Source organism: Macaca fascicularis, chromosome 4, assembly GCF_037993035.2.
Source record: "Macaca fascicularis isolate 582-1 chromosome 4, T2T-MFA8v1.1".
In the NCBI taxonomy this organism is placed as follows: Eukaryota; Metazoa; Chordata; class Mammalia; order Primates; family Cercopithecidae; genus Macaca; species Macaca fascicularis.
The window spans coordinates 87,649,247-87,675,077 of record NC_088378.1 but is presented as its reverse complement, the minus strand read 5'-3'; the positions used below and the strand labels follow the sequence as shown (position 1 = coordinate 87,675,077).

The 25,831-nt window shown below is 40.0% G+C and overlaps 2 protein-coding genes and 1 long non-coding RNA gene across 13 annotated transcripts in view; 2 read left to right on the top strand and 1 right to left on the bottom strand.

The window, feature by feature from the left end:
- ORC3 (origin recognition complex subunit 3) overlaps positions 1-6,264 on the top strand; it is a 72,273-nt gene extending 66,009 nt beyond the window's left edge. For 7 of the 11 annotated variants that reach the window (XM_074037496.1, XM_045391216.1, XM_005552396.3 and 4 more), the window contains 4 exons: positions 1,531-1,672; positions 3,574-3,690; positions 4,567-4,646; positions 5,829-6,264. In XM_074037496.1, coding sequence (XP_073893597.1) covers positions 1,531-1,672; positions 3,574-3,690; positions 4,567-4,646; positions 5,829-5,934 — 445 coding nt within the window. In that variant the 3' untranslated portion in view covers positions 5,935-6,264. Of the gene's footprint in view, positions 1-430; positions 1,673-3,573; positions 3,691-4,566; positions 4,647-5,821 lie in introns of all 11 variants that reach the window. The other 4 variants (XM_074037498.1, XM_074037497.1, XM_015449112.2 and 1 more) reach the window with 2 other exon arrangements.
- Positions 6,265-12,784: 6,520 nt separating this feature from the next.
- The window catches only part of AKIRIN2 (akirin 2), a 29,090-nt gene continuing 16,043 nt past the window's right edge, over positions 12,785-25,831 (bottom strand). The window contains exons 2-5 of the mRNA XM_005552393.3: positions 19,495-19,638; positions 15,362-15,511; positions 13,711-13,782; positions 12,785-13,467 (exon numbers count right to left, since the gene is read on the bottom strand). Of these exons, the coding sequence (XP_005552450.1) occupies positions 13,457-13,467; positions 13,711-13,782; positions 15,362-15,511; positions 19,495-19,638 (377 nt within the window). The 3' untranslated portion in view covers positions 12,785-13,456. The remainder of the gene's footprint in view (positions 13,468-13,710; positions 13,783-15,361; positions 15,512-19,494; positions 19,639-25,831) is intronic.
- On the top strand, positions 15,592-17,029 carry LOC141410091 (uncharacterized). Its single transcript, XR_012433629.1, has 2 exons — positions 15,592-16,228; positions 16,554-17,029. It is a non-coding gene; the product is annotated as an uncharacterized lncRNA (long non-coding RNA).

Sequence of the window (25,831 nt, the reverse complement as noted above, 5' to 3'; positions counted from 1 at the left end):
CAAGGGGGTCATTAGCTCTTGAGATGAGGGAGGAAAGGGGTATGGTGAAGAGTGATGTCCATGTTGAATACCCTTTCCACTTCCTCTCTTCTTCAAAGCTCCTGGCCACATTGGGACAACACAAGTGTAGGGGATTTCTAGGGAGTGGTATCCTCTCCAGAAGAAGAGAAAGGATACTTGGAAGAAGGGGAATAATGTCCCGTGACTGGGCTGAGGTAGCTGCTTTGCTCTGCTTGTACTGGTGGGGAAAGGAGCTGACACAAGCTGTCATGTGGCCAAAATACTTTAGGCTCAGGGTTGGACTAAGCCCCAGAAATCTTCTTTATGAAGTCATGTGAGTTAACTATATACTTTAATCCAGTTAGTGACATTACTCTGTCTATGGGTTATGTGTGCCAAAGCTTCTCCCCTCCAATTTGCTACCCTCCAGGAATCCCGGATGATATCACTGTCATGGCATAGACCACCTGATGGGCTCATTATACACGCTAAGTGAATTTTTAATGCCATATTTTTTAGTTCAGAATTTATTAAAATTGTTTTATCATCTAGCTTATAGGTGAAAAAAATCCCAAATTATGGCAGATTTTTTTATAAGTGAAATTTTATTAATGATTTGTTTTTCAATACTCTGAAACTAAGATTTAGCCTTTTCTGCCTTCTAACGTAAAAAGTAATTCTAATATATAAAAAACTTTTGGGCTGGGCGAGGTGGCTCACACCTGTAATCCCAACACTTTGGGAGGCCGAGGCGGGTGGATCTCCTGGGGTCAGGAGTTCAAGACCAGCCTGGCCAACATGGTGAAACCTTATCTCTATTAAAAATACAAAAATTAGCCAGGCGTGTTGGTGGGCGCCTCTAATCCCAGCCTCTCGGGAGGCTGAGGCAGGAGAATCGCTTGAACCCAGGAGGCAGAGGTTGCAGTGAGCCGAGATTGCACCATTGCACTCCAGTCTAGGCGACAAGAGTGGAACTCAGTCTCAAAAAAAAAAACTTTTGAGGTGTCATTTCCATGAAAGATATCAACTAAAAATTTTCTGTGATCCAAGAAGAATTTCCTGAACTCTTAATTCCGGGCCTTTGTTTAATATTGCCAAAGGTTAAATGTTTGTAGTGCTAGAAAATGTAGATATCTGTTTTCTCATTTACTTTAAGAAATGCTATCTTAAAGATTTCTGAGCAGAAATATAGTATATGTACATTTGTTCCTAAAGGTTTAACTCAGAACTGAAATATACAGCTTCTTATAAAGAATCTAGAGGTAGTTTTAAAACCCATTATATGGAAGAGATGCAATTCTGAGTGAAACTGTATTAGATCTGATATTTGGGTTTGTTTCGTTTGTTTTTGGTTGTTGATTTTGCTTTTAGTAAATGGTTCGGTCCTCTACAGAGAGAGGATTGACAAAAATGTTGTAGTGGAAATTGAAGTCCAACAGAGCCTAAAAGGAAAAAAATGTATATATGTATATATGTAAAGAAAATAAACCTGTGCTTATCTAAACATGGATGCCTGACTGGCTGTTTCAGAGAATACCTTCTGCCTCCTGAGACACAGCCTCTCCATGAGGTGGTGTACTTCAGCGCTGCCCATGCCCTTCGTGAGCATTTAAATGCTGCTCCGCGAATTGCCCTCCATACTGCACTCAACAATCCTTACTATTATCTAAAGGTAAGATGAACATTTAGTTCTCTGATTTAGTTTAGTTTAGGTTTGGTCTCATTTTGGATTAAATTCAAAATAAAGATTCAGAAATTTCAACTTATATCAAGATTATATTTAAAAATTTACCAAAAATGAAACTGCCATTATTGAATTCTCTCTCTTTTTTTTTTTTTTAGATGGAGTCTCGCTCTGTTGCCCAGGCTGGAGTGCAGTAGTGCGATCTTGGCTCACTGCAATGTCCACCTCCTGGGTTCAAGTGATTCTCCTGCCTCAGCCTCCCAAGTAGCTGGGATTACAGGCACCTGTAATCAGAGAACTAAATCAAATTTAGAACTAAACTAAACCTCAGCTAGTTTAGCTCAGGCTCTGGGCGTCATTGTCACAAAAATATTCTAAATTTGCAGTTATGTTTTAATGAGCAGAGAGTCGGCAACTCAGGGTTGCACCTCTCCTATATTTTTAAAAATGCTTTAGACTGTAGAAAAAAATGTCTAACCCCATAGAGATACCAATTAGTAGTCAACTGTTGCTGCCAGTTTTTGACAATGTGTAATCTTTGCCCTTGACATGCTGAAGTCAGATCATAGGCACAAATACTCAAGAGTATGTTACTACTCTTGTGAAAATAAAGGAAATGTTTCCTGTAAACTTAACAGCAGATAGGGATTAAACAATATGGCCTAATAAATTACTGAAAGACCGAAATGGTTGTTTCTAGTGGGAAAGAGAAATACTTTGGGACTTCATCTTGGATTTTAAACCAAAGAAAGATCTATTCTGAGAGCATCTGCAGAGCTGAGTGTAGAGGATAACCAGCAGTCTGCCACTAAAACTCCTGGGGCAACACACTTCAGCAGTGCCCTCGCTAAAGTCCAGACACAGTTATCAACTCCTGGAAGCTCTTTAAACAATAGCTCAAGACAGCTCACAGTTTTAGAAACTAGCTTTCTTATGACTAGGCAAAATGATCACTTTAAACATTCAATAAGCTATATATACATGAAAGAGTTTTAACTTAAGTACGCAGAAATCTTGCCACAGTAAATACTTAAGAAGCAACTCCATAAAACCTATGAAGAGCATTCCAGTGTATTGGCTTCTCATTGCAAAATGGCACACAAACATGCAGAGTATTACAAGAGTATTGAGTAGGACGATATAAGTCAATGGTTTTCAGTGATGGTGAAAACCATTGAATAATTTCATACTTAACCAAAAAATCAGTTATTTTTAATATATAAGCCACAAATTAAAACTTACAAAATCTGTCTTCTTGGCTAGTGAGTCACAGAAGAGAACTCGTACGATTTCAGTTGTTGTTGGGTGGGATATAATATACCCCTGATATTATAATATCAAAGCAGGGTATGTATGTAAGACTTTGTGTTTCTCAGTAAAAGCCATGGATTTCAAAACACTGATGGTTTCTATAGAGCTTAAGATCTGCAGTGTTGACAACATAGTCTTTTCTTTAAAAAATAATTTATACCCTATACCCCTGGTAAGTGGTATTAGTAGTATTTACTAATACAGTATAGTAATTGTTAGAATTCAGCTAATTGTTGGAAGTACCATTTTATTAAGTATTCCTAAAGATCTCCATAAACTTTTTACAGCAAGTGCATTCAGGTCTCAGAAATTAGTAATTTATGGATTGAAATGAAAAATATGCTTATCTTCTAATCCTGGGAATATTCTTCTAGTTACTAAGAACTAGAGGGGTTGTGACCAAGACATAAACCTAAACAAGAACTGGTTAACTACTGAATAGACTCACTCACTAAATAAAGGAAACCAAGATTCCATTTACTGATTTACTCAGTTTAGGTTGGGAGCTTCATTAATGTCTGATTTTGTTCCTAATAATTTCTAAAAGTTAGTCATCTTAGTTTACTGTTATGTTTTAGAATGAAGCACTGAAAAGCGAAGAAGGCTGCATTCCGAATATCGCCCCAGACATCTGCATAGCATACAAACTGCACCTAGAGTGTAGCAGGCTCATCAACCTCGTAGACTGGTCAGAGGTAGGTTGGGGGGAAAAGAACAAGCTGGATATTTTTCTAACCATCCATGATGACTTTCTCAGAATATTTTTATACTTTTAGTGCTTTGGAATTCATCTTGTGTTTAATGCCTTGCCTTTTATTTGGAAAGCATAAATCACTTCAAACTTTAAAAGTTCCTTAGGAAGTGGTAGCTCAACAGCCCCCACTCCCAATCCCCTGCCCTCTGATCCTGCATTCCTTAACCAAGCCAATTCTGTGTTCATGCCAGGTCAAAATAAGTGTGTGATCTAACCCAATAGTTAGCATTAAGCAAAAACTAAACAATTTAGGTCAGTTCTGTTATTTCACAAAATAAAGCATATTATTAACCAGCATTTCTCTTGAATAAAAGAAAAAACCTACACAACAGATTTAGCAATCAGGAAGTACAAGGAATACTTGGCAAGGCAATAAACAACTGTTGTTATTCTTTAAAATAAACAACAATTCTTTCTGTCTTCAGAGTAGTATTACAAAGATCTTAACTCTATTAAAGGCCTTACAGATGTCACCATTAAAAATTACCCATAATTGGCTGCTTCCAAGAAAAATAGATATTTTCCTGGGGTAAGATTAGTAGAGGAAACAGGGCTTTCTTTTTCTTTTAACTTTGACTAGCTTTGTTTCTTGTTTTTCTCTGCATACTCTTAGTTCTCTGAAACAAGATTATTCAGGAACCATTACTTTATCTTTTAACATATAAGTGGTGTAAAGAGATCATCAGTGTAGTTTTGACAATCTTAAATTTCAGTGAAGAATATGTGCCAGCTATCAACAGCCATTAAAAGAAGTATAGTAAAAGATGTTTGGCAACTGTAGACATTTTTATTTTCTTCTCTCTTGTCTATTCAAAAGGCTTTTGCAACAGTTGTGACAGCTGCTGAAAAAATGGACGCAAATTCTGCAACCTCAGAAGAAATGAATGAAATTATCCAGTATCCTTTTAAAACCATTTCTACAATGTCCAAATACACATAAAATATAAGTTTATAATTTCTCCAGATCTACACTAGATATTTATAAAGGTATACTCCAAACAACCGTATTACTTGTTAAAATTAACCATATGGTGCTAGAATAACTGAAATTTCTGAATCTTTATTTTGAATGTAATCCAAAATGAGACCAAACCTAAAACTTTTGGTATCAAATTTATATCAAGATTATATTTTAAAACTTACCAAAAATGAAACTGCCATTATTGAATTCTCTTTTTTCTTTTCTTTTTTTTTTTTTTGAGATGGAGTCTCGCTCAGTTGCCTAGGCTGGAGTGCAATGGTGCGATCTTGGCTCACTGCTACGTCCACCTCCTGGGTTCAAGTGATTCTCCTGCCTCAGCCTCCCAAGTAGCTGGGATTACAGGCACCTGCCACCACGCCCAGCTGATTTTTGTGTTGTTAGTAGAGACAGGATTTCACCATGTTGGCCAGGCTGGTCTCAAACTCCTGACCTTGTGATCCGCCCACCTTGGCCTCCCAAAGTGATGGGATTATAGGTGTGAGCCACCTCACCTGGCCTAATTCTTTCTTTTCTTTTCTTTTTTTTTTTTTTTTTGAGACAGAGTTTCGCTATTGTTGACCAAGCTGGAGTACAGTGGTGCGATCTCAGCTCTCCTCAACCTCTGCCTCTTGGGTTCAAGCGATTCTCCTGCCTCAGCCTCCCAAGTACCTGGGATTACAGGTGCCTGCCACCATGCCTGGCTAATTTTTTTATTTTTAGGAGAGATAGGATTTCACCACGTTGGCCACGCTGGTCTCGAACTCCTGATCTTAGGTGATCTGCCTGCCTCAGCCTCCCAAAGTGCTGGGATTACAGGTGTGAACCACTGCACCTGGTGTGAATTCTCTATTTTTCTAATGTACATTTAGAAGTGGGAACGGGGAGCAATTTCCATACTATGTAGAACATTAGATTTAGGAAGCATTAAGTACTTTTCCATTTATGTTTTATTGACAGTAGATACTAATTAATGTTTTCCAGTAACAGTTATAGTTAGAAGTTTATATTTGAACTTTATATTTGAACTTCACTTTACCAACTAGTATTTTAACATTGAGATTTTAACCCCTTTTTGTCAAAAATACAGCACGGCCAGTTTCCTTAACTAAAGCCTCCAGTGCTCGGTTTATTAGAGCTGTTTCTGAACTAGAACTTTTAGGATTCATAAAACCTACCAAACAGAAGACTGACCATGTGGCAAGGCTAACATGGGGAGGCTGCTAGAAAGCAAATAAGTGAAGCCAGAACTATGACATTCAGCTTAAGAGAAAAAGGTGACCAGGCATATTTACATACACTAGAGGAGCCTGTTTTGGTGAGAAGATAAATGTGCAATCCCCATGTGATGTTTAACAAGAAAAGTACATTGCTAACCCCAAACAGGCATATATCAAAACACTGTGGAGTGCTTTAGAATCCAACAAATAATACGTAACTACAACTGCTCACACATTTTACTGTACTTTCCACAAAGTCATTACTAAATTGTGAGTAAATCTTTCTTGAACTTACAGAGTATAAAAATGTAATAAATTCCATTATCCAGGAATATAAGTTATTTGCAGTTGCTTTAGCAATCCTCATTCCTCCTCTCACAATTTCTTGCATTGGCATTCCTCACTTTAGTGTACTAGGCAATAAGTAACATGAGGCCAGGCGCGGTGGCTCACACCTGTAATCCCAGCACTTTGGGAGGCCGAAGTGAGCGGATCACGAGGTCAGAAGATGGAGACCATCCTGGCTAACACGGTGAAACCCCGTCTCTACTAAAAATACAAAAAATTAGCCGGGCGTGGTGGCCAGCGCCTGTAGTCCCAGCTACTCTGGAGGCTGAGGCAGGAGAATGGCGTGAACCCGGGAGGCGGAGCTTGCACTGAGCTGAGATTGCGCCACTGCACTCCAGCCTGGGCGACCAGTGAGACTCCGTCTCAAAAAAAAAAAAAAGAATAAGTAACACGAATATCTTACAGGTTGTTTCTCCTGGTTACTACAGGTTCCAAAACTGTCTCTGCCTCTCCATTTCCTTTAGTCTTACAACTTAAAAAAAAAAAAAAAAAAAGAAGGCCAGGCACGGTGGCTCATGCCTGTAATCCTAGCACTGTGAGAGGCCGAGGCGGGCGGATCACTAGGGCAGGAAATCAAGACCATCCTGGCCAACATGGTGAAACCCCATCTCTACTAAAAAATACAAAAAATTAGCCAGGCATGGTGGCATGTGCCTGTAGTCCCAGCTACTCAGGAGGTTGAGGCAGGGGAATTGCTCGAACCCAGGAGGCGGAGGTTGCAGTGAGCTGAGATCGGCCACTGCACTCCAGCCTGGGTGACAGAGCGAGACTCCATCTCAAAAAAAAAAAATACAAATACAAAATTAGCTGGGCGTGGTGGTATACACCTGTAATCCCAGCTACATGTGAGGCTGAGGCAGGAGAATCGCTTAAAGCCAGAAGGTGGAGGTTGTAGTCAGCCGAGATTACACCATTGCACTCCAGCCTGGGCAAAAAATGCGAAACTCCGTCTTAAAGAAAAAAAAAAAAAAAGCTAGATGAATATGTCTCCAAAAAAAAAAAAAGTCAAAATGTTGCCAAGGTTAAAAATAAGGGGAAACCCCAAGGTACCATAAATAATCAACTGCAAGTCAGAGCAGAAAGCACCTAGCCCTGCAGAGTTTTGGGAAAGACAATGACCAGCATAGGTAGTTAAGTTAGATTAGGTATCTTTTCATCTTCATTTAAAAGGTGCCAGGATTTCTTATTCAACAGAATGTAAACACCTCTACATATGTACACAGGACTGTCATCTTGAATGTTACGAAATTTATTATATGCAAACTAAACACAAGTACCACCATTATCATAGAAAGCAACTGGACAAATAGAGGCTTTGACACCTTGGAATCCATGTATTAAAGACAGAGCCTCTGTCATTCTAGGGGTCCTTGAGTGAGGGTGTGGAACACAGCCCACTAAATGAATATGATCAAAGAATAAATTTCTCATGTTAAGTCAATGAGATTTCCATGATTTACCTTCATAGCAATTAGCTCAATATTTTTTCTCAATATTCTAGTCATTCTTCTTCTAGTCTTGCCTCCAACCATGTGTTTCATTTTTAAACAATAGTTAGTACAAATCTAGGGAAAGAATAGGTGATTTTAATGATTTTCCATCTATTTAAGGTAAGGAAGTTGGCAACAGGGAAGGTCTTCCAATACAAGGACACCATCACTATGTACAGTGTGGTTTCAAATGCTGCATATGAGCACCAGATAAAATTGTCAGTGTTTAGAAACCATTACTTTGAACAACACTCATACGGCAAGATGCTTTTTACACTATAAGGTACAGAGGAACTGGCCTCACACAGACCAGCAGATTCATATCTAAGGCACAGATTCACTGAGTAAAGTAAGTAGCCGTGCCTTACTTTTCTTTTGCTGGGTACTAAGTTGAATTTATCCAACCTAAACGCATGTCATGCACTGAACCACTTTGACTTTCCTCACTAAAGATTATGTAAGAAAGTAACAGCATGGCAGCTGCCCTATTTTCTTTTTCTTTTTTGAGACAGAGTCTTTTTCTGTCGCCCCAGCTAGAGTGCAGTGACACGATCTGGGCTCACTGCAACCTCCACCTCCTGGGTTCAAGCCATTCTCCTGCCTCAGCCTCCCAAGTAGCTGGGACCACAGGCGTGCGCCACCACGCCCGGCTAATTTTTGTATTTTTAGTAGAGATGGGGTTTTGCCATGTTGGCCAGGCTGGTCTTGAACTCCTGGGCTCGAGCAATCCACCCACCTAGGCCTCCCAAAGTGCTGGGATTACAGGCATGAGCCACCATGCCCAGTCGAAAACTGCCCCATTTTCACAATGAATACACAAAAGAGTAAATTAAAACATGAAGCTCCTTTGTGGTAATCATTAATGGAGCACAAAACCCTCAAGACAGCCTATGAAATGTCAGTTCAATTCTGTGTCCATTCTGTAATTCAGGAAACCTCTACCAAAATATCTTACAAAGGAAGTATTCTGCTTTACTAAATCTTTCATTTAAGAAATACTGATCTGAAAACCCTGAATTGAAGTAGGGTGAAATTCATTCAAAAAATACCAAGCATGTGCCATGTGCCAGGCACTGTATGCCAGTGAGCAAAGATCCTGCCTTCATTGCATTTAGCAGAGGGAGTAAAACAAACAAATGCAGGGCAGAGCACCAGGATGTTCAGGCTGCAATTTTAAACAGAGTGGTCAGAGCGGGCCTCATTGAGATGACATTTGTGCAAAATGTCGAGTGAGGAAAAAATTTTCCATGAAGTTTTGTGGGAGAAGAGCATGCTAGGCAGACACTAGCACTAACAAAAATCCTACGGCTAGCTACGCTGGAAGAAGAGCAAAGGTGGCCAATGTGGACAAGGTAGAGTGAGCAGGAGGAATTCAATAGGAATTGAATGAGGTGGGGTTGAGTGCAGGTAATTTAGGGCTCCACAGACCTTTGTGAAGTTTCTTTTACTTAGGTAGGAAGCCATCTAAACAAGACTTAAGAGTTTTAAAGGATCAGTCTGGTTGCTATGAGAGAATAGGATGGGTAAGAGGAGACAAAATGAGGCAAAACAAAGACCGGTTAAGAAACCACGGAAATAATCAAACTATGATAGTGTCTTGGATTAGGGTAATGGCAGTAGAGATGTTAACATTTTAGGTGGAACTAAGATTAGATGAAGGATGTGAGGAGTCCAAGACCGTTTCTGCCTTGAAACAAAGAATGGAGTGGCCATTAAGTGATTGAGGATGACTGAGAGGAAAAATTTCAGAGGCAAAAATAAGTTTTAGACATAAATTTCGAGGTGTCTACTAGATACCTAACTGAAGATGTCACATGGAGAGGTTAATATAATCTGATGTCCTTATGTGATGAGATGAGATCACCAAGATGAGTACTACGAGAGGAGGCACGCAGCCCAAGGTCGAGCTCGGGGGCACACTTATGTTTTAGCAAAATTCAGGGAAATCAGGATTGGGCCAGCAGCAAACGACAGACTGAGAAGGAGCAGCCAGTAAAGGAGAAACATCAAGCAAGTGTAGTATTTTGCAAGCCAACTGAAGAGTGCTTCAAGGTCAAATGCTGGCTGCTGATTAAACAAAGTGGAAATCTTTGCTGCATTTTACTAAGAGTAACGGAGTGGAGACAAAGTCTAATCACCTATCAGATGACCTAACCAAGTGTCCAAACTTAGCCTGGAAAAGCCGTAACTGTGTGATGCAATATGGAGACCGTAGCATCACCTTGCACTCCTGCACAAGTTTAACCTGAAACTTACAAAAACTTTAGACCTTTCAGTTTACAAGAAGTTCAAAGGGATATTAGAAGTTAAAATTAATGACACTGCAAAGAAAAACTCAAGAAGACAACAGGCCTAGTATTTCCAGAAAGTAAGAATCTTAATTGAATCCTATTTGGGGGATGAGGGTAGCTATTTAAAAAGGAGACACATGGAAAAATGTGAAATAAGGACTTGATGTTAAATTAGAAAGTATTTTATGTGGGAAAGTCTTTCAACTTTTCTGTTTGAATTTTTTTTCCTAATAAAACAAGTTGGTGAAAAAAAGGAGGGGGTAATAAACTGGGGGAAGTTTAGAAAATTCTTGAGTTTTGCTTTTATAAAGTGGAGCAGTAAAATAATCACTAGCAAGCGATATAGGATCAAAAGATTTTTTAATAACATGCTTATTATGCTTTTGGAAATGATTTAGTAGAGAAAGAAAATAGATGCAATAGAGAGAGGAGAGGACTGCTGGAGCTGTATCTTTGCCTGAGACATGGGTTTGCATCTAGTGCTCCTTACCCAGGGCAAATGCAGGAGCAGAGAATTGTGGGAGCCATATATCCTTGAGTAGACAGAGTCAGACTATTAGGGTGCTTTTGTAGAATATTCATTTAATACCAATTACTATAAGAGTTTGAAGGGAGTAAAGAGAACCCAAACAGGGCAAAAACAAGTCATTTCCAACCCTAGCTGCTTGAATCACCTAGGCAGCATATTAAACAGATTCCAAAAGTTCTCCCCCGCCACCAATTGTCTAAAGCAGTCTCTGGGGACAGGTAGAGCCTGAGAATCTTCCACCATTTTCTTTAGGGTCGTCTCTACTTCTTGCCACAGGCCAAAGACAGCTTTACTAGTTTAAACCTCCAATATTTATTTTTCTCAGATTGCCTATTTTTCCAAAAATACAAAGAATTATACCTATGTGCACTTGTTAATCAAAGATTTACTAAACATATAGTACAGTACTGTATCAGTACTGCCTTTTACTAAGATGACTATTAACACAATTCTGTAGATACTTATTACAAGCAATTTCAGAGATTTGGGGAATTCGGAATCCCTAGGTAGCTAAAATAATCTTAATATTGAAATCATGTATGGTTGGTATTTGGACTAATCAACTACTGGACCCATCTGAAGTCAGAGTAGCCCATAAGCTAGGACTTTTGGGTAAGTGATAATGCAGAAATTTGGCTGTGGAAGAAAAAAAAATTTTTTTTTCTTTCCCTGAGATGAAGTCTCACTTTGTCACCTGGACTGGAGTGCAGTGGCATGATCTCAGGTCACTACAACCTCTGCCTCCTGGGTTCAAGCGATTCTTGTGCCTCAGCCTCCCAAGTAGCTGGGACTACAACAGGCTGTCCTGCTAACCAGTGGTTCTTAGCTGGAAACTGTTTTGTCCCTCAGGGACATTTGGCAATGTCTACAGACACTTTGGTTATCACAGTTGTGGTAGAGGCCAGAGATGTGGCTAAATATAATAATACACAGGAACAGTCACCACAGCAAAGAATGATCTGGCCCAAACTGCCATTAAGTACTGAGGTTGAGAATCTCTGTTCTAGACCATTAAAAGGGGGCAGAATTGGCCGGGTGCAGTGGCTCACGCCTGTAATCCCAGCACTTTGGGAGGCCAAGGCGGGCGGATCACGAGGTCAAGAGATCAAGACCATCCTGGCCAACATGGTGAAACCCCGTCTCTACTAAAAATACAAAAATTAGCAGGGCGTGGTGGTGCACACCTGTAGTCCCAGCTACTCAGGAGGCTGAGGCAGGAGAATCACTTGAACCCAAGAGGTGGAGGTTGCAGTGAGCAAGATGGCAGCACTGCACTCCAGCCTGGTGACAGAGCAAGACTGTGTCTCAAAAAAAAGGGTGGGGGGGCATAGAATTACGCACCTTATTGCCACCCTGTGCTATACCAATGTTTCTCAATCACTAATTGGCATATAAATTGCCTGGGCACCTTGTGAAACCACAGAATTGGTGAAATGTAATTACCAAAGCTAAAAATAAAAAGATCCGGCCGGGCACAGTGTTTCACGCCTGTAATCTCAGCACTTTGGGAGGCCAAGATGGGCAGATCACCTGAGGTCAGGAGTTCAAGACCAGCCCCGCCAAAATGGTGAAACCCCATCTCTACTAAAAATACAAAAAATTAGCTGGGCGTGATGGCGCATTCCTGTAATCCCAGCAACTCAGGAGGCTGAGGCAGGAGAATCGCTTGAACTTTGGAGGCGGAGGTTGCAGTGAGCTGAGATTGTGCCATTGCACTCCAGTCTGGGTGATGAGAGCAAAACTCCGTATCAAAAAAAAAAAAAAAAATCCTTTTTCTTCTACTAACTTGATCAATAATAAATGTATATTTAAGATTGTCTTAAATTTTGGAAATATGCTATTAGAATTCAACAAAAGAATTCACTGAAGCATTTTTTTGCTCACTTCATTGTAAGAAAGCTATGTCTGGAAACCATGTATGGAAAGGTTTTTGCTGAAATCATGCTTTTGCGTATCAAGTCCTTAAAGGAAAAACTGGATTCTACTGATATCTGAGGTAATTCTATAGCAGTTAAGATACCTGTAACATTCTATCAGGCAGTAAGTTACAGAAGGAATTTAGAATCAGAACTCAGTTTTTTGAAATAGCACTAAAATCTTAGAAAATTAACTTCATTGATTCCTGGAAAATGCTTACGTTTTAAAACACCGCCTTTATTCAAATACTACCCCCATCTGTACATTAAGAAACAAGCAGAATAGAAGTAAATGTTTTATTCTTCCAACTAAATTCCAGTACTACAAGGGCAATAAAACAATGATACACTGGAAAAAAAAATGCAGCAATAAACATTTGTTAAAAAGACTGATAGAATAAATAAAACTACCAAAAAAAAAAAAAAAATCATATAAACCCATTCTGAAACCCCAAGAAGTCCTGGAATACAGAAATGCCCTCCTCCTTCACTATTTCACAGGAAGCAGTGCAGGCTATTTGCTTAATATTGTCCTGGGATTACATTCTAAAATTAGTAACTGGTTACAGCTTGGTTGTAGTGCACAATTAAAATCACACTAACTTCATCTGAAGTGTCATTCTACAGATTTATTTACACAACCAGTGAAGGGCATGTTCTAGAATACCAGCTTTAATCCTTTTCAAACATTAATATAAGAAGCCAAATTGTAATGATACAGCAAAATGAGGCCACTGGTATTAATACAGGTAGCAAAGGTCCACATCCAGGTGGTACTGACATCAGGGAAATTTCCAAAACCAGTTGCTGCTGCCTAAGAGTGGTTGCCACTGACGAAAGCTTGAAATAACCTGTATTCACAGAAGGGGTATTGGCATTGCTGCATGTCATAATTGGGACCTCTTGCAACAACTCAACAAGGAACAAGGCAGCCCACAAATGCAGGATACGTGATTCATGAAACATCTAAAGGGTGAGAAAAGGAAAATTAGTGCAAAATACGGGTCAAAATCCAAACAAATACTAGACCTTGATTCCCAGTATTGCCCCTAGGTATTTAACCAAAAGTCTTGCAAAGTTATACTGCCTATTTCCTCCATACAGTCTCAGTAATTTTGTTAAATTCTCTTTTTGAGTATGAAAATAATTACAATGTCTTCTCCTTAAAAGATAGGCTTGAGTTTATAACTTCAAAGGTGAAATACTTACAACTAGCAGGCTGTTCTCCATATCGTCGCATTATCTGATCATGCGTAAACTTCACAAACGCATCATATTGTTCTATAAATCAAGGTACATGTCAATTACATGATTTGTAAAATGCCTTAATATTAACAGCCAGATAAACTGAAAATACAAAATGTATAGTAAAACAATTCTAAGTTGACAATCACTTACATAACCTCGGTAGTACTAATACTGTATCAAATAAAAACAGCATGGAGCTTATCAGTCAAGAAACCTAGGTTTTAGTCCAATCACATGACCTGACATAAAGACTAGGTGAGATTTATTATTTCATAACAATTAAAAACAAGGCCGGGTGCAGTGGCTCACACCTGTAATCCCAGCACTTTGGGAGGCCGAGGCGGGCGGATCATAAGGTCAAGAGATTGAGACCATCCTGGCTAACATGGTGAAACCCCGTCTCTACTAATACAAAAAAAAAAAAAAAAATTAGCTGGGCATGGTGGCACACACCTGTAGTCCCAGCTACTCGGGAGGCTAAGGCAGGAGAATCGCTTGAGCCTGGGAGGCAGAGGTTGCAATGTGCCGAGATCGTGCCATTGCACTCCAGCCTGGGTGACAGAGCGAGACTTTCATCTTTAAAAAAAAAAAAAAATTGGCCAGGCGCGGTGGCTCATGCCTGTAATCCCAGCACTTTGGGAGGCTGAGGCGGGCAGATCATGAGGTCAGGAGATCGAGACCATCCTGGCTAACACAGTGAAACCCTATCTCTATTAAAAATACAAAAAAATTTGCCAGGTGTGGTGGCAGGTGCCTGTAGTCCCAGCTACACGAGAGGCTGAGGCAGGAGAATGGTGTGAACCTGGAAGGCGGAGCCTACACTGCCACTGCACTCCAGCCTGGGTGAGAGTGAGACTATGTCTCAAAAAAAAAAAAAAAAAAAAAAAACAAAGGGCTTTCAATAGCTTTTTACCCTTCTACTCGGAAAGTTATTGTATGTGGGCTATGAATGGCAACTGACTGCAATGAGAATAGGATAACAAAAGCTAACAACAAAAAACTACCTAAAACCTGATCAAGTTATCACAGAAAAAGTTGTTATATATCTAAGCAATTTCTCTTCTCTACATTAACACCTCTACATTAATTCTTTAAGAATCAAAAAGCTTACATATCTATATAAACAGTAAATCTGTGGCTAAACATTCTATTTATGTTATCGTACATAATAAATTTTATTTACTGTACTTAAATTATCAAATTTTACTGATTTCTTCTGATAATTGAAACAGGACTGCAGTTTGACACTCAAATGACTTACACAGTGATAGCCAATTAGATATTTTAAATGTCTAGATTGATGGCAAAGTTATGAAAAATATAAAGTCAAAAAATCCACAACCAAATTGAGTTAAACAACTAACATCCTTTTTTAGTACAGGGTACATACCAATACTACTGCTTATCTACACGGCTAGCCAATACTCTTTCCCTGAGGTTACCAAGGCGGGCCATGAGCCATAAGGTTAATTTCCCTTCCTGAACGGAAATTTTCTCGTTCTCAGAGAATATACTGCAGTAGTGTATAGAAAGTGAAATTAAAGCACACGTGGAAAATAATGCATTTTGTACAACTGAGTTCCTCAGAAACTCTAATAAACACACCTCATACCTGCAAGTTTTGTGTTCAATATTTCTTCATATTCTTCTCGAACTTTCTCTTCACGTTCTTTCAACAAACGTTCACAGATCATCCCAACCTGCCGTAGAGTAAATAAGGGCTGTTCTTTTTTTAATGGTGAGGATGCTGCAGATGAAGTCCCTATGTACAATGAGGACAAAAAATAGTACCTGGTTTAGAGCCATGATAGAAAGCAATTTCTAAATGAAGAGGTTTCATTTGGATCTCTTCAATCTTGATATAAAAGCATTTTAAAATCAGATTTTAAGCACAGCATTTCACAAGTCTTAAAACAACCAAAATAATAATTCCATCAGCTGGTGACGCTGGAAAAACGTGGCAAGATGTAATCAAGATTAAAAAAAAGTCTAAAGATGAGTAGAAAAAACTTTAAGACATAAGAAAGGCTGGGCGTGGTGCTCATGCCTGTAATCCCAACACTTTGGGAGGCCGAGGCAGGCAGATCACCTGAGGTCAGGAGTTTGAAACCAGCCTGGCCAACATGGTGAAACCCTGTCTCTACTACAAATACAAAAAAAATTAGCCAGGCATGATGGCAGGCACCTGTAATCCCAGCTACTCGGGAGGCTGAGGCAGGAGAATTGCTTGAACCCAGGAGGCAGACGTTGCAGTGAGCCGAGATCGTGCCACTGCACTGCAGCCTGGGCAAAAAGAGCAAAACTCCATCTCAAAAAAACAAAAACAAAAAATTAAAAATTAAATTTAAAAAAGACAAAAAACAAACATTACAATGATGGGTCCCATTACAAAACCTCTCATCTCCTTTCTGGAAAATACCATACCATGAAGTATTTTAGTGCCTAAACTTTCCTACACCAGGACTAAAGAACACCTCAGGTTGGCCGGGCGCGGTGGCTCACGCCTGTAATCCCAGCACTTTGGGAGGCCGAGGCGGGCGGATCACAAGGTCAGGAGATCGAGACCACGGTGAAACCCCGTCTCTACTAAAAATACAAAAAATTAGCCGGGCGCGGTTGTGGGCGCCTGTAGTCCCAGCTACTCGGGAGGCTGAGGCAGGAGAATGGCGTGAACCCGGGAGGCGGAGCTTGCAGTGAGCCGAGATCGCGCCACTGCACTCCAGCCTGGGCGACAGAGCGAGACTCCGTCTCAAAAAAAAAAAAAAAAAAAAAAAAAAAAAAAAAAAAAAAAAAAAACACCTCAGGTCTAAACTTAATTTATTTAGTCCCAGAATAACAAATCATTATGCCAGTAAAAAGACACTTAATCTTCAAAGCCATACCATTAATATCTTAACAGCCCACACACAATGAACCGGTAAATTATTCTACCATCATTTCACACCTTTAGAAAGGGGTTTTCCTTTATTAAAAAAGAAAATAGGCCGGGCATGGTGGCTCACGCCTGTAATACCAGCACTTTGGGAGGCCGAGGCGGGCGGATCACCTGAGGTCAGAAGTTCAAGACCAGCCTGACCAACGTGTAGAAACTTCGTCTCTACTAAAAATACAAAATTAGCTGGGCATGGTGGCGGATGCCTGTAATCCCAGCTACTCGGGAGGCTGAGGCAGGAGAATCACTTGAACCCAGGAGGCGGAGGTTACGGTGAGCCAAGATCATTCCACTGCACTCCAGCCTAGGCAACAAGAGAGAAACTCCATCTCAAAAAAAAAAAAGAAATTTCATGTTGGCACAATAAAACCTTTGTTTAAAAAAAGAAGGTACAGCATGAACCCTTTTTAAAAAAGATTAAAAAACATTCTGGAATCTAGCTGGGTATGGTGGCTCATACCTGTAATCCCAGCACTTTTTGGGAGGTTGAAGCAGGTGGAACCCTTGAGCTCAAGGCCAGCCTGCACAACATGGCAAACCATGTCTCTAGTAAAAATACGAAGATTGGCTGGGAGTGGTGGCATGTGCCTGTTCCTAGCTACAGGGTAGGCTGAGGTAGAGGCTGCAGTGAGCCAAGATCTCACCACTGCACTCCAGCCTGGGCAACGGAGTGAGACCGTGTCTCAAAAACAAAATGAAACAAAATAAAAAAGACATTCTGGAATCTACTTTGCTGGAGAAGCATAAATGATTCTAAAGGTGTTTGAACACATTGACTACTACCATTCAGTTAACAATAATTCGCATGGAAAAATAAGCTCAAGTACTGAGCTGATAATGCTATGCTCAAAACTATAGTATCATAGAACTACACTGTCATCACACTAAGAATCCCAAAGCAGCTGCAACATCAGTGTCTGTCAATATCATTAGTAAATTGGCAAGAATATTCCTTCAGCATTTTTATACCTATTAGTATTTTTTTATAAAAGAGAAAATATTTTGTAGTAATAACATCTATTGTAATACTGCTAAAAGTATTTTATTCACATTCAAGTGCACCACTCATTTGTTATCTATTGTTTCTTCATCTCACTCTGTGAATTTGCCCTGGTACCACCAATATTACTCTCTTAACTTAATGCTGCTTATAACCGGCATGGCAGGAGCTAGTTAACTATGCTTATTAGAACTGCGCATATCACAATAACAAAGCACACCAGCTTTATTCATAATTACCCAAGGCTATCTTAATTTATTTTCACATTCCCAGCTCTGTTACTTAAGAGCCAGTTAACTGATCTTCTAAGTGAGTAAGGAAATAATGATCTTGGTTTCCTGCTAATACAGTCTAGTACCCAACCCTCACCTCTTACTATGTTTCAACCACTAATAACTGGCCCCCCACAATGGGCATGGCAGTATTTAGTTTTGAACAATTTCATGTTTCCTAATCTAATTTTATTTGACTATATTATGGTCTTTGATTTTTTTTTTTTCTTTTTTTTTTGAGACGGAGTCTTGCTCTGTCGCCCAGGCTGGAGTGCAATGGTGCGATCCCTGCTCACTGCAAGCTCTGCCTCCCAGGTTCATGCCATTCTCCTACCTCAGTAGCCGGGACTACAGGCACCTGCCACCACACCCAGCTAATTTTTTGTCTTTTTAGAGTGATGGAGTTTCACTGTGTTAGCCAGGATGTTCTCGATCTCCTGACTTCACGATCTGCCCGCCTCGGCCTCCCAAAGTGCTGGGATTACAGGCATGAGCCACTGCGCCTGGTCGAAATTTTTTTATTCTGCCAGGTTTTCCCACCCTTGCTAGAGGGAGGAGAGAAAGCATTGAACAAAGGCAACTGTTGTCACAAGAAAAGCTATTTTGCTGAGAACTTTACTAAAGGTAAGAGCCACTATTGATGGCTCTCTTTCAGCAAAACCTTCAACTTTCTCTTTGCTTCAAGTAGCCCTTATTCCTTTTTTTTTTTTTTAAAGGAAGGTTATTTGCAAACACTCCCCCCAACAAAAGGTAGGTAAAAACAGATACAGGATCAAAAAAAATAATAAAATAATCCACCTTTAGAAATCTATCCCAATAAGACAAGTGTGTAAGGGAGGGTACGTATACAGGGATATTTCTTAAAATACTACACCAGCAAAACATCTAAGTTGAATTATCAATAAGCATTCGGTCATGACAAGGTACATCTATACCTAACAAAGGAGCATATAGTATTCTGTTAATTTTTTTTTTTTTTTTGAGACAAAGTCTCACTGTGTCGCCCAAGCTGGAGTGCAGTGGCACGATCTCAGCTCACTGCAACCTCCGCCTCCCAGGTTCAAGTGATTCTCATGCCTCAGCCTCCCAAGGGGCTGGGACTACAGGCACATGCCACCATGCCTGGCTAATTTTTCTATTTCCAGTAGAGACAGGGTTTCACCATGTTGGCCAGGCTGGTCTCAACTCCTGACCTCCAGTGACCTGTCTACCTCGCTCGGCCTCCCCAAGTGCTGGGATTACAGGCATGAGCCACCGTGCCTGGCCTATTGTTAATTTTTTTAATAAAGGCTACAAATCATAGTACTTACAGGATGTCCACTTTGGGGATATTATTATACAGGTGGTTGTCTCTGGTTAGTGGGAATCCAGGTGATAATTCCTTATTTTGTACCATATTTTTAAGATGTCATGCATTACTTGTATAAATGTTTTTTTAAAACTCAGAGGAGATATAGTAGCTTAAATGACTAAAGACAACTTGGATTAAACTTTTCCCACTCTAAATAATAAACTTTATAAATGAAAAGAAATGTTATTACCTGGTGAAGCTGGTCCACTGAGGAGAAATGCATGTGGCTGTGCATCAGAAGTACAACACGGATCTGTCTGTTGGAAACTCGTTTCTAAATGTCTTCTCTTCTGCATTCGTTTATACTCTTGTTTTATGTTGTACAGAATTTGTTCTAAAATAAAAAAAGTTAAAATTTGGCAAGATAAAAACTTTCACATTAAAAAAGAGGTTGGCTTTCCAACATTATTTAGTAGACCAATCTACCCAAAATATTCCTTTCAAATAATATCCAGAAAACTGACATTCTGGTAGGAACTCATTTCAGCATAAATGAGGACATTCACTTAGCACATACACACCAACTGGAATTCAGCTGCTCAACAATATTCTTGCTGAGCACTGACTAGCAAAAATAAAGTTTTTCAATCAAAATAATGGTCAAGTAGTCTGTGAACCCAAACACCTATTTTACTCAGATTCTTGAGTTCCAAACTTAAAGCTCATTTATTCATCACATAGAACTATTACACTAACAGGCTTTTCCAACTGCCTTTAATGCCTTTATGCCTTTTCCAAGCCCATAAATAAGAAGGGGCGTGGGGGATTATGTATATTCAAGCACACAACAGTCTGAAGTGACAGTAGGTCAACAAAATGACAAAGCAGATGGGAACTAAAAAAGTCATCATACATTAAATGGCCATGGCCAATTATTTTAAGCTCAATAAAACCTAAGAATACTATAGCATTCTGAATCTTGGGGCTGGAGGGTGGGTGGGGTGAGGGAGAGACCATGTGAAGTGACTGGTACATGACAGGTCCTCAATAAATAAGAACCACCATACCACAGTGCAATTATCTTGAACCACAATCACACGAATGAGTAAAATTATATCTGGCATATCTTTTAGGCCAGTATGATTCATTTCAGAAAGATTTCTAACTCAAAATAATTACCATCTGGCCCCTCCAGAAAATCCCTACCTGGGGGTTTCCACTCCTCACTACACCTCCTCACTACACCTCACTACACCTCCTCACTACACCTCACTACACCTCCTCACTACACCTCCTCACTACACCTCCATACACCTCCTCACTACACCTCCTCACTACACCTCCTCACTACACCTCCATAGCTCCCAAGTTAACAGGGTATCAATGTGAAACTACATCCCTAGAAGTTTACTAATCAAAATCCAAAGCAAGATTAAATAAAAATGAAATATTTAGGTGGCAATTAACTGGCAATAAAAAGACTGACGGAGTGGAATGTAGCCTTAAAATTCAATTTTACAATGATGCATTAATTTAAGAACTGTTAGATATTGGTGAAGTGGGGTGGCTTAACACCTGTAACCATGGCACTTTGGGAGGTCGAGGTGGGAGGGTCACTAGAGGCCAGGAGGTCAAGACCAGCCTGGGCAACACAGAGGGACCCTGTCTCTATGACACACAAAAAAGAAAGCTAAAGATTTACATACAATAATTCTTTTTAAAATGTAACACTGGTGGTTTTCGTAGATAACCACCATATCTACAAAATCTTGTCACTTACCTCTTTTCTCACTTTATTTCCCTAGGAGAACTTTTAGAATTTTTGAGAGACTCTGGGAGGACAAATAAGTTCCCTTAAACATTTTAAATACTGCTTGTTTCATTATTTAAACTGAAAAAATGTTGCAAGACATATCCAGTTAAAGATACCATTTACATAAATTTCGTTGTATAAAAAGACCTGTTTATATATACATGAATGTGTGGTTTAAGTACAAAATCACACATCCACATGTACTTAAACAGGTCTATAATGATTAATTTCAGGATGGTTATGTTGGGGTGCTTTAGCTGTATTTAACATTTTTCATTTGTTAACATTTGTTTAATACGAGTTATGGTCATTTTCAGTCCTTTTCCATTTATTTGAACTACTCTGTAATTTGAAAACAAAGTTATTCCAATTGAGTGACAGTGGTTAAATTATTAAATTATCAGTGTTGGCATGAAAGAGTTGTCTTCTGAATGGTAAGCATACCTTGATATAAATAGGTTTCCTAATATTCACCAGAGGTACCCAATAAAACTAATGTAACATCTGGTTTCAACCACGACAAACACAAATACCCTCATTTTTTAAATAACAGACCTCTTTTCAGTAACAGCAATCTAAAGCGTTTTTTTCTTTTCGAGACGGAGTCTCGCTCAGTCATCCAGGCTGGAGTGCAGTAGCGCGATCTCGGCTCACTGCAACCTCTGCCTCCCAGGTTCAAGCAATTCGCCTGCATCAGCCTCCCGAGTAGCTGGGACTATAAGCGTGAGCCACCACGCCCAGCTAATTTTTATATTTTTGGTAGAGACAGGGTTTCACCATATTGGTCAGGCCTGTCTCGAACTCCTGACCTCAGGTGATCCACCCTTCTCGGTCTCCCAAAGTGCTAGGATTATAGGTGTGAGCCACTGCACCCAGCATTTATATTTTGCTCTCTGACAGAAAGTAAGCTTCACTCACATTCATCACTTTCTGTCCAAAGCTACCATTATCCTGATCAAAAGTGCTATTCAAAACATCATAAAATTTATTTATAACCAGAGATTTTAGGAGGTACTAGTTTGGAGTAACCTGACCTTAATATTTATCTTTTGTGTGACTTACATACGTTCTTTCATCACCACATAGCTGTTCTCAGATTTAGTATTCCTTCTGCTTCACAAGTCAACCAAAGCACAACTAAAATGTACCAAAAGAATGCTTGTATAACAACCACCTCAATTTGTTCATTTGATAATCTCAAATGAAAGCTAACCCAGAATTAAGAAACAGTAAAACTTTTAAAAATTTATCTTTGTAAAACTCTATACCATCAGACACTTAGAGACATCACTAACATTTTAAGGTGTAATTTACAAATGACAAAATTAACCAATTTAAATGTACAATTCATTTGAGTTCTGACAAGTACATACATACAGTTTTGGAACTAACATTAACTATGATAAATAACTTTTTATCACTCCAAAAACTTCTCTTGGGCTCCTCTGCAGTTAATTCACTACCACCATCACCACTTCCCCAGTACAGTCCACCAACACTCATCTGCTATTACTATATAGTTTTGCCTTCTCTAGAATTTCACATAAATGGAATCATAAAGAGTACAGACTTTTATGTCTGAACTACTTTCACTCAGCACAATGCTTTTGAGATTCATATATTTTGCATGAATCAGAAATTCCTTTTCGTTGGTGAGAATTCCATTGTATGTATGTATACATACACACACATATCTATCCTTTCTCCTGTTAATGGACATTAAGACTGTTTCCAATTTAGAACTATTACGAATATTCAAGTACCAGTCTTTGGCGGACATGTTTTCATTTCTCTTGGATAAATCCCTAGGAGTGGGAATAGGCTGCCTAATCATATGGCAAATGAACGGTTTATTTTGTTCTTACAAAATAAAATCGCGAAACCATTTTCCAGAGTGATTTTGTCATTTTGCATTCCTACCATAAAAGTATTACAGCTCCAGCTGTTCCACATCCTTGCCAACACTTGATATTGTCAGCTAAAGAGCTGAAGAATTTTTAAAGCTATTGACTGCATGCTTTTTACATCAAATATGATGCAACTATGTCATCTAAGCCACACTGGTGCCCTCAAATGCTCTAATACTGGTAACATGTGATCAACAATGTTATGCAGTAAAGGGTCCAATTTAACTTGGCCAAGATCTCAACCGCACAAGTAGCAAACAGCTAACTGCAATGGCAAGCCTCAAGCTCAATTTATTTCAGTCCAGGGATATGAACAGTCTTGAAGCTGATAAACTCAAGAAACTTCCTCGGATTCAATATTCTACAACCACCCCATTGCTAAGCTCAATCTAGATACTTGGGTGACCTGAGTTGCTTTCATACCAGGTAGATAAAGGCCTTCTACATATCAGTAAAGTACTTGTCTACTTAGTCTTAAGCTACTTAGATCTGGCCATCTCTTACCAAACCAGCAAGTTAACATTTTATCCAAGGTACATGTAATATCTGACATTGTCTTGCCAATACAATTTAAAGTTCATTAAAGAAAAAAGAAGTCCGAGCTTCACTTGTATTATCAGTTGCATATTCCAGTTTTAATCATATGCCTTCCTATTTGGCTTATGAGGCATAGACTGAATTTGCAGCAACCATTTAGAGCAAAATATGTAGAGTTATCTTCAAGACAAGCTACAGCACACAAATGGCTGTATATTCTTTTACTAAATCCTAAAAACTACCTCTTTTACCATAAAATACTGCTAAGTGGAAGTCATTAGCAAGTTCTACGACTCACAGCATTTTCATTCGCAAAACCAGTACATGTCGGCCGGGCGCGGTGGCTCACGCCTGTAATCCCAGCACTTTGGGTGGCCGAGGCGGGCGGATCACGAGGTCAGGAAATCGAGACCACAGTGAAACCCCGTCTCTACTTAAAAAAAAAAAAAAAAAAAAATAGGCCAGGCGCGGTGGCTCACGCCTGTAATCCCAACACTTTGGGAGGCCGAGACGGGTGGATCACGAAGTCAGGAGATCGAGACCATCCTGGCGAACACAGTGAAACACCGTCTCTACTAAAAAAAAAAAAAAAAAAAAAAAAACCTAGCCGGGCGAGGTGGCGGGCGCCTGTGGTCCCAGCTACTCGGGAGGCTGAGGCAGGAGAATGACGTAAACCCGGGAGGCGGAGCTTGCAGTGAGCTAAGATCCGGCCACTGCACTCCAGCCTGGGCGACAGAGCGAGACTCCGTCTCAAAAAAAAACAACAAAAAAAAAACAAAACAAAAAATTAGCCGGGCGCGGTGGTGGCGCCTGTAGTCCCAGCTACTCGGGAGGCTGAGGCAGGAGAATGGCGGAAACCCGGGAGGCGGAGCTTGCAGTGAGCCGAGATCGCGCCACTGCACTCCAGCCTGGGCGACAGAGCGAGACTCCGTCTCAAAAAAAAAACAACTAGTACATGTCACTAAAATTGCTAATTAGGTGGTATCAACAAGTCAGCACTTATTTCTTTGGAATATTTTTAAAAACAAATTAGGAGGCCGAAAGCAGTGGCTCACACCTTTAATCCCAGCACTTTGGGAGGCCGAGGCAGGAGGATCACTTCAGGTCAGGAGTTTGAGACTAGCCTGGCCAACACAGTGAAACCCCATCTCTACTAAAAATACAAAAATTAGCTGGGCGTAGTAGCGGATGCCTGTAATTCCAGCTACTTGGGAGGCAGAGGTAGGTGAATTGCTTGAACCCAGGAGGCAGAGGTTGCAGTGAGCTGAGATCATGCCATTGCACTGCAGCCTGGGCAACAAGAAAGAAAACTCTGTCTCAAAAAAAATAAATAAGTAAATATCGTAAACGTGGAAATAAAAGGCCTCTTTCTAGTTGCCACTGATTACTTAGGAAATGCTGGGCACCATGAATAAGGTCAACAATATAAACAGGAGAAAGTAGTTACGGGATAAAAAGCATAATGGAATTGATGGGGGCAGGACAAACAGCATCAAGGTAAGACTGAGCAAAGAACATGGAATTAGAAGCAACTAAAAATAACTTTAAGGAGAACCACAAAAGAAGGGTGGGCTGTCAAAGTATCTTTCTAGGGTCCATACATTTAAGTTCTAAAAATCTGACATGTGAAACTAGAAACTTTTGCTCCACACCCATAAAGCTTTACTGTTTTCCTCCAGACATCATTACTAGATCAAACATTAAGGTTTCGCTAGCAGTTTTAAGTTTAGGTGTATGGGGTCCCTCTGGATCATTTTATAGATCAATACCATTTATTTCTCCATGGAATATCTTTGGAAAACAAAATGAAAGTGGACCTAGAAAGACAATGCAAACAATGGGATTAAAAAAGAAATCTTGGGGCTGGGCGCAGTAGTTAATGCCTGTAATCCCAGCACTTTGGAAGGCCAAGGCAGGCAGATCACCTGAGGTCAGGAGTTCGAGATCAGCCTGGCCAACATGATGAAACCCTGTCTCTATTAAAAGTACAAACATTAGGCCGGGCGCGGTGGCTCAAGCCTGTAATCCCAGCACTTTGGGAGGCCGAGATGGGCGGATCACGAGGTCAGGAGATGGAGACCATCCTGGCTAACACGGTGAAACCCCGTCTCTACTAAGAAATATAAAAAATAGCCAGGCGAGGTGGCAGCGCCTGTAGTCCCAGCTACTCGGGAGGCTGAGGCCGGAGAATGGCGTGAACCCCGGAGGCGGAGCTTGCAGTGAGCTGAGATCCGGCCACTGCACTCCAGCCTGGGCTACAGAGCGAGACTCCGTCTCAAAAAAAAAAAAAAAGTACAAACATTAGCCGGGCATGGTGGTGGGCGCCTGTA